The sequence below is a fragment of the Lutjanus erythropterus genome, chromosome 3 (genome assembly GCF_056507025.1).
Source record: "Lutjanus erythropterus isolate fLutEry1 chromosome 3, fLutEry1.hap2, whole genome shotgun sequence".
NCBI lineage: Eukaryota > Metazoa > Chordata > Actinopteri > Lutjaniformes > Lutjanidae > Lutjanus > Lutjanus erythropterus.
In genome coordinates, this window is record NC_139319.1 from 21,003,406 (window position 1) to 21,013,562 (window position 10,157).

At 41.1% G+C, this 10,157-nt stretch overlaps 1 protein-coding gene across 4 annotated transcripts in view; it reads right to left on the reverse strand.

Annotated features, from left to right (window-relative positions):
- Nucleotides 1–8,384, reverse strand: part of LOC146329960 (uncharacterized) — a 28,830-nt gene extending 20,446 nt beyond the window's left edge. For all 4 annotated transcript variants that reach the window (XM_084715349.1, XM_084715346.1, XM_084715347.1 and 1 more), the window contains exon 1: nt 8,238–8,384. In XM_084715349.1, coding sequence (XP_084571475.1) covers nt 8,238–8,332 — 95 coding nt within the window. In that variant the 5' untranslated portion in view covers nt 8,333–8,384. The remainder of the gene's footprint in view (nt 1–8,237) is intronic.
- Between the last annotated feature and the right edge of the window lie 1,773 nt (nt 8,385–10,157).

Below are 10,157 nucleotides of genomic sequence, written 5' to 3' on the forward strand. Positions count from 1 at the left end.
AGGATGCCTGAAAGATATATTACATGGCTAAAAACTTACATTTTTTTCACGCTCCCCCCAAAAAATAAAAAATCTGCAGACGTGCATACTGACGAGGTTGCACATGTGTCTGCAGATTTTTTTGGTTTATTGGCCTTGTGCACACAGGGCATTGGCCAATGCCAGTTATCTCAAAATGCCAAATATCTGTCCTAATTAATTGGCCAACCAATTAGTGGGAACACACATTGCACATCTATCTACCAAACACCTTTTCACATTTAAGAAAAGAACCCAAATGTTAAAATGTCCAAATACAAGCAGCTGTACAAGAACTACCATACAGAAACCTTCAAAGAATAAGTACAGTATAAAAAAACAGCAGACCTTAAACACCAGCTTTCTGTACTGTATTGAGGTCCAAAACAAAGCCCTGGATATAAATCTCAACAGCTGAGGAATAGGAAAATTAAGTGGTCAGCCTTTTTCCTTAAATTACATTTCTTAAATTTAGTGGGATGTGCTCTATTTTATGACTTAATGTAAAACAAACCTCACTGGTCAAACTGACTTACAATTTGCCAGTATCCAATGCTTCGTAGTTATAGTTATATTTCCCATGGACAAAGACAAAAAAAGTAACAAATAACCTTTCACACACTACTACCTTTTCACAAATAAATACTTCTGAGACAAATCAACACACCCAATCCATCTTAATATGATGATTATGTAAACTTGTAATCTCTGAATAATAACCACACACCGACCACATCAAGATTCTGCAATCCAGTTAGTGTTTTTAGTTGAGTGCTCTGACCCCTGGATCACCACTAAAAGGAGTGTGCCATTACCCCAGGGAGCTCAAACGCAGCCACCTGTGTGAGCCCTGAATGGCCAAGCGAGATTATCGTCTTCAGACTAAATCCATGCCAAACCCGCCACGCTCAGAAGAGCCAAACTGATCCCGCCTCTACAGATTCTGGGCTAGTTCTGTTACCACAGATCTCAATATTGTTTTCCGTCAGTCTATTTTTTACTCGCATGACATTGGAGGCTCTTAAAACTAGGCCATAGGAAGATCGTGCTTTGGATTTTGAGGTGTTCATGTGTGTGTGTGTGTGTGTGTGTGTGTGTGTGTGTGTGTGTGTGTGTGTGTGTGTGTGTGTGTGTGTGTGCATGCAGACAAGAGAGAGAAAAAGAAAAAAACAGGAGAGGAAGAAAGAAGAAAAAGGGAGAAGAGAGAAAAACTAAAGCAGCAGAAAACAGACAGAGCGAGAAAAATAGGAAGAGGGAGCAAAAGAGAAAAAAAGACCAACAGAGAGACAACAGAGCGAGAGAGAGATACTCATTCAGCAGAGATATCAACCAGACCCACTGTCTTTGTATTGATCCACTCCACTCCCATCTGGACTCGTGATACTTTGCACGCATGTCTGTGTGTGTGTTTATGAGAGTGTGCAAGAAAAGTGTGTGGCTGCATTTGTGCTCACATATGTACAGATTTTTTTTCCCCCTTGAGAAGCTTGCTTTCCTCTGCACCAACCACACACATCTTGGCTTCAAAAACATGATCAAAAATCAAATATAATAATCACCAAGAAATCATGAGAAAGCGTATGCATTTTAAATGCAAAATCAAGCCTGAGAAAAGATCTAATCTGACATATATCACAGCTGACAACACATACAAGATGCAGATCAAACAACTTGCTTCAAAATCTGAAAATATTTCACTTCAGTTTAGAATCTGTGCTCCGCAATGTGAGTTAATGTTATATACACACACACATATGTGTGTTTGTGTGTGTGTGTACTGCACTGATTTGTGGTATTTTACATATCACAACAACATAAACATCACTTTACCACATGATGGCCCAACCATCTTGATAATACATTGATAACAACCTCTGTGGCAACTAACATCCTTTTAAAACACACATTCACTGTGTAACAACACACTGCTATGTTTTGATGAATATATATATGGCAAAGCTTTGTTTTAAGCTCTACAGTATGGCTGAAATCAATGTAATGGTATTAATAAAAAATACCTATATTGACATATTCTGCAATATGGCAAAAGTATGCAAAACCGCATACAAAATAATCAAGCTGGGTGAGAGCAGTTAAATAGTTTGACAAAATAAATCTGACTCACTGTCCACTTACTAGCTTTTTCCCAAAGCTTTCAAACACAATTCACTTGATTACTTGTGTAATGTGAGGACACCTGAGCCATCTCCAAGACACCTGAGCAAACTCCATCCACTGATTAAGACCTCAGAATTAGAGTTGTCCAAATGCCAGAATTTTCAACTTCAATACAATATTAGTATAAAAAATGATACTAGATACAATTTTCAACACCACTGCAAAAAGAAAAAAAAGTCCTATGCACACAAAATTAAGTTATTTTTTTTCCTCATTTTTGTCAAAACTGCACACTGCTGGTACAGAGAAAATCACTTTAAGACTGTCTGATTTTGCTGTGCTGCAGGCCAGATTTCAGGCAGGACAATGAAGACTGAACTGAGGTCAACAGTTAATAGTCCTTCTCAGTGTACAATTTATTTGAAATCTATTTCACGTTTTTTCTTCTTTTTCTTACTTTCAAATGTAGTAATCTATGTGTATTATCGGAAAATGTATATTTTGTAACATAAATGGGATGGGCCAAATGTCTGACATGACACAGACATAAAAATAAACCAAGTAACTACCTACCTACCCAACTAACTAACTGTCTAACTAACTGGGTCCCATGTCAGGCTTAATAAATGGCATGTTATCAGATCAGTTCATAGACTTGCATTTTCATGAGGGATTCCTTTTCTCAGACCGAGTACAAGTACTTACATTTGAGTATTTGCTGATACCCACTACCAAGACGAGTATTTAAAAATGTTATTAAAGTTTTTACAGTAACTTAAAAAACATGTTTTAGTTTCATTATGGACTTGCAGAATGAAGTTTACTGTTACATACGGTGTCATATATGAAAATGATTTCACTATCATTTACAGCACTTTAACTAGTATTTTAATTACATATTTATATGTATAGTATTTAAGTTTATCCTTCCTGTCCCTCTTGTCTAAGAGCTAATTAGTTCCTACCTGTCATTGTTTAGGGGGGACAATTATGAGTGTGGTGCCATGTGTGCAACAGTTTTGTTGACCCCGCTGTGAACCCCAAAGAGTGAAGTTGGGTGTTCTGTGCTGTCAGACTGTTTTGGTGAAGAATAAGTACACAAAGAGAAGTTGTAGCAGCTTCTTACAAAGAAAAGAGGGTTACAGACTGGTGGCAGCTGTGTTTTTTCTTCATCTTTGGATTAATTAACCGAGACATCCAACTACTTTACACCCGCCAGCATTTACTGAACAGTGGCTGGCTGCGGTCTACAGGTGCACTCTGGGCATTTATTTCAGTTTTACACGGACTTACATGGAATTTTACGGACAGTTTCCAAAGTTGCTACGGTCTCTCGCTGATAATGACAAAGCGACCAAAAAAAGAGGGTAAGCATCCACAAACTTCTTGAACTCCATGTCATGGTAGTTCTTTTTGCTTGTGTTGAGTGGCTACTTTTTGTGACGTGGTATTAGGTGTGGGGTATCGGAGTAGTTTTATGAGTATGAGTATGTGAGGACAGTATCGGACCAATACCCGATGCTTGTATTGGTATCAGTACATCCCTAATTTTTGCCATACCAATACCAGCATTTTAGGCAACATACTGATATCAGTATTGGAACAACCCTACACACATGGGATGCAGATGAAAGCTAGTAAGTAGAACTCTGAACAATGACATATTTTGTCAAATCAAGCTGGTGTCCAAGGCAATGAACTGTCTGTCACCTTGGTTAATTCAGGCTAAACTTGTCACATGTCACACACAAACAAAAACTTCCACTTAGTTTTTCCTTAGAATCATTCATTTGGATAACAGAATTTTGAAAAATATTGGCATGTGATCATGATATGGCTCCACTGACAGGCAATGAGCAATTGTATTGAATTATAGCCCAAACCTACACTCAAAAGTCTGTAGTAAAATAACATGAAGTAGCCAAGATTCAACAGTTGTTCATCATGCTAACATACATGCTAACACACACAGACAGGTTCAGCTAACACTCCTGAGCTACACTTGATCCTGACAGGTCACCGGCTTTTCCCAGAAAAACACAGTTCTCCTCGGAGTTTATATTTTGCTGGATTATTTTGGGTCTTCGGAGTGTTTGTCTGTGTGTTCAGCTCTGGTTCAGCGAGTTTCTGGGAACTTTCTTGCCAACCAAATCTGTCTCACCTCCACTTCTTCAGTGAGCTGACCCCTCAGTCTCTCCCTCCATCCCTGTCTCACCCTCCCGATCGATTCTCTCATTCTTCTCTCACTCCCTGCACATTTCTCTCCCTCCTTCACTCCAACTAAAACACACACACACACACACACACACACACACACACGCACAGACCCCTCCCGCCAACCCACATGCATGCACAAATACACAAATAAGTTCATACTCAAGACCCACATATGCGTGAGCACACACACACACACAGCTTGTAGAGTCCACATGTGCACACACAAACACACACACACCCCTCCCCCTATCTGGCCCACATGCATGCACAAACATACACACACAGGCACGCAAACAGGCGCTCACACACACACACACACACACACACACACACACACACACACACACACACACACACACACATTCACACACACACACACCCCTCCCTCTCAGGCTTACAGGCACGCAAACACACTCACTCACTCACTCACACACACAGAGTACACACAAATATCCTCTCTCTAGCCAAGCTCACTTGCACGCACACACACACACACCCCTCCCCCTCTCTCTCTAAAGCTCACATGCACACACACACATAGGAAAGCTCACTCAAGCGCACACACACACTCTCTCTCTCTCTCACATAACCAAACCCAAAGTCTCATGTTCCATCTCTGACACACACACACACACACACACACACATACACACACACACACACACACACACACACACACATACACACACACACACACGCACACACACACACACACACAAACACACTTTTTTCCTCTCTTGCACACACACACACACAAAGGCAAGCACGCACGCATACAATCTGCACATTACAGATTCTCAGACTCATGCATATCTGCTACATTATATTTTCTCCTACACTGTAGTGCATACACACAGAGAAACACACACACATGTTCCATCATACACATTATTCTTTCTCCGCCACAGACACACATCTTGTCACGCAACTGTTTCTACAACATACGATTGGATTACACACAAACACACACACAAACTCACCCAATGAACCTCACGAACACTCCGTCCTTCATGCAGAACGTTCTCTCTCTCTCCAACACACACACACACACACACACACACACACACAGAATCCTCAATAATAAAACAGATACAAACACACACATCAGCCCTCCCCCTTTCTCACATATACCATACCACCCACACACAGTGTGCACACACACACAAACATACTTTTCCTTTGAGCATGCGTACACACTCACAAACACAGACACACACACTGTCCTTTCCTCTTTCATAAACAAAGTAGATGCATAAACACTCTCTCCTTCCCTCTGTATGACACACACACACACAGAGACACAAACACGTTGCCCTTGTCTAGGAGCCACACACACAAACACACACAAACCTTGTGTCTGTCTCCCCCTTGACACACACCCCTCCCTCTCTTACTGACTGCAGAACAAACACACACACACACATACACACAGACAGAGACAGACAGACATACACACACCTCTCCCTCCAGAACAAATACACAAACATAGCAAAGACACACAAAGAAACACACACAGACAGCATATGCACTAGCTACCAAGCCTTCTTTTTCAGTTTCCAAGACTCACACACTCACCCTCCCCTTCTGTTTCAAAAGCTTGCACACACGCAAGTGAACACACACACACACACACACACACACATCCTCACCCTCTGTCACACTCTCCCTTCTCTTTTCCTCTCTCTTAAACACACACACACTCACTCACCCTGTGCTCTCTATCTCTCTGCAACACACACCCTCCATCTTATGTTGCTCTCTCCTCTCTTTGAGACACTCTGATACACACACACGCACAAACACACATAACCTACCCTTCTCTGTTCATCACAAACACACACATCTCCCAGTTTCTTAAAGACAGACACACACCCTTTCCCTCATCACTTTCTGGATTGTTTCTACAATACCATCTCTCTCTCTCTCACACACACACACACCCCCAATATAATTTCTTTACTTTTTAGACAACACACACACTCACAACACAAACCAAAACGTTCCACACACTCTGCTATCTTTTTATCAATCACTTTTACCAATCATGCATTGATTATTATCCCCTTCTAACACACTCAGATCCACACACTATCACTTGGTTACACATAAACACAGTCCTTCATACACACACACACACACACACACACACACACCTCCCATCCCTCTCACTCTCTCACACACACACACCACACACACACACACACAAACAAACACATTCCCTCCCCCACTCTCCTAACACACACATATGCGCAAACACACTCTCCCCTCCCCTTCCCTGTCCCTCTAACACACTTCCCCTCTATCTCTGTCTCTCTCTCTCTCTCTCTCTCTCTCTCTCTCTCTCTCTCTCTCACACACACACACACACATACAATTACACACAAACACACACTTTTTATATGCTCCTTCTCACGTACATACACACACACATGTCCTTCACAGTCTCTCACAATCCTTTCTGTCTCTTCTGCCACACAGTAAACACACCTTTATTCCCTACTCTTTTTACACACACACTATTAGTTTCTCTTTTTCTCTCTCTCCCTCTCTCTCACACACACTTTAACAGGCGTGCATGGATGCAAACACACTCTGAAAAACACATTTAAAAACACATTTTCCCTTCTCTCAAACACACCCTGTCTTCCCAACATACACACACTTACTCATTCTCTCAACCACACACAAACTCACAGAACCACACACACACACACACACACACACACTCACCCAATACTACACACACACACACACAAACACACACTCCTGTTCTCTTTGTCACACACTCCTTACACACTGTGCTCCCCCTCCCTCTCCCCATCTCTCTCACTCACACACACACACACACACACACACACACACTCACAGTGTCTGTCTCTGTCACGCACACACTCTCTCCCCCTCCCATCCCTCACACACACACACACACTCCCTCCTCCTTCCTCTGCTCTAGCACACACACACGCACACACATATGCAGACACACTCACACATACACACCAACGCCCCCTGCGCACACACACACACACCACTCCCCCTCCCTCCCTCCCTCCCTCCCTCCCTCCCTCTCACACACACACACACACACACACACACACACACACACACACACACAGAGCTGCTCCTTTCTCTCTCACGCTCTCTCCCCCTCCCTGTGTGTGTGTGCCTTTCTCTCCCACTCTCACACAACCACACACACACATGCACGCACACACTACACACAGGCGAGGGCGCGCACTTACAGAGACAGAGACACACACACACACACACACACACAGAGGGAAGCTCTGACAGTGTATTAATCCCAACATTTTTATAACTTTGTGAGATTGAACAGTTGCATGGTGGGTAATGTTGCTGAAAACTTTTTCAGTTACAGACACAACATGTTGTTATTAAAATGTTACCCAGCTTTTCTGATTCACCTGTAAAAAAGTGTCAAATTAAAGGGACATGACATGTCTTTGTTGACATAGTGTGTATTTGTTACATTTTCTTTAACCTGTCGCTCAAAAACACGCATTCAATAAGTGAATTCAGTGTCACGCACATACATACACGCATGCGCACATGTACACGAACCCATGCACGCGCGCACACACCTCTTTGGGGCTGCTTTGTAAGGTGGAATTAACGGTTTAAAAAAAAGCTAGCATAAGACAAACAAACGACTTTTTTGCATAATTTCCTTGAACTGGACGTGTCCTCGCTGTCAAACCTAACCAATAACGTCTGTTTACAACTTTAGTTCCATCAAAAACACATACATGCGCGCACACACCCACCCGACTCTCGCTGTCATTGGGAGGAAAACACTAGCATGAAACAGTTTTTCATTATTATTAGGCTAAACAGTATGTCACGATTAATAGACTGCCTCTCACCCTCGGAGCGGCGGCACTGGTTTGAGTCCCTCTCCGTCGCTGTCCAGGCTGTGTGTCTCCCGGTAGTCGAAGAGCGAGCGTACGGTCTCCGCCATGTTCACGCCAGCGATCGCTGATCTTCCGCGCCGCACCGTTCAGCCTCTCTCGCTCTTCTCTTCAGCCGCTCAACTGGCTCACACCAAGGTTATTCCAGCCGCTCCCACCGCGCAGCAGCGGAGGGGTGCGCGGCGAGCGGCAGGCAACAAAACAGCACCTATTGCAGGATATCGTTTCTTTTCAGTCATACAAAGCCGAATGAAGGTGTGAATTTCAAACCATAATATGTGGAAATGGCTGCGCTGTGGGGGATAAACATCAAGTTGTGGGTCACTTCTAATAAATAATTTGATGCTGGACACCCCTGCAGAGGAATGGATGCGCTCACCAAGCAGATGAAAAAAGTAGACCGTTTCTAAGAAGAATGATTAGCTCGCTAACTGAGAGAAGAAATTATCAAAATAAAATGTTGGCGGAGGAAAAATAATTACAGCAAGTTTGTCTTTCAACCAGAATAACAATAAAGTATGCTCGGCAATATTTTCTAGTGTAATTTACGCACTCAAAGGCACACCCTCTTGTTTTATCAACAGGTTAACGCATCCCTGATCCATAAATTGTATGACCAGAGACTATATGATTCACTGATATACCATGTACACATATGTTATTTCTGCTCTACACTATACTTCATTTAAATCTATCTGGGACAATGTGCATATGAGATATGACTATGACTAACGTGTGATGGCAAACATCAGTCTTGCATAGATCTCCCAATTAAGAAGAATCAGTAGAATCAATAATGTGATCAGTGTGACCTAAAATAGCCTACAGTAGTATTAGCTTAAAACAGTTATGCATTAGCGACAGGGTTGGCTCAGATTACTGTTAAATGTTATCAGTTACTGAATATCAATTATCGAAATGTTCAAAATTGTAGTTAGTAATTCAGTCCATTGCATTATAAAAATCTAATTTATGTGAATACTTTTGTATTACTTCAATCAAACATTGGAAATATTGCATCTTATACTAAAAACTGAAGCCAAAAGAAGTTTAATTCCATAAATATTCTTTTTAAACACCTCAAAACATTTGAACATACAGGTGTGTCAGATGCACCTTTTATGGTTTGATATTGGTTATCATTAAAATAAGTTTAATAATTATAAAATAGCCATATTTTAAAGATGTAATCAAACACAGAATCAAGTAATCCTTGACAAGATAACTATAATTTAATAATCTAATAATATCTTTCAAATGTAATCAGAGTTCCATTTTTTTGTAATCTGATTACATTTAATTTGTTCGTACCTGTGTCAATTAATCAATTACTCAATCAATTAAAATAGCTCAAATATGCTGTATGTCTGAAAAAAGCTTTAGTTGCAAAGATTTCAGTGATTTAGATTTGCTATTGTAACTATATAATGTCCTTCATAATAATGCGGAGAACAATGTCAGTATAGCTTTAGTTATGAGAACCATATACTCCAGCCTGCAAAAAAATCAAGATAAAACTGCTTTTAGAAAACATAAACACATTATCTTTAACAGCAGGTAACATGCGGCATCACTGTTCCTCCACACTAATCAAAACCACCACACTCTTCCTATGAAACAGAGCAGCAGATCATCTTACTGCAAAAATACACATATTTTAAACAGTTTTAAAGTTTGTTCACAGATTCTCATTTAGGCTACAATATCTCATTTACACATGAGATTCATAATAAGATGTAATGTAACCTAATGTCCCCATCTCTCTGTCTCTCCTGTTGTTATATGTAGTAAAACTATCAGGATGTCTTTTTGCAACTAATAGCACTCTACATATATAGCATTAATTGAATCAAAATGTAAAGATTCACACATTGC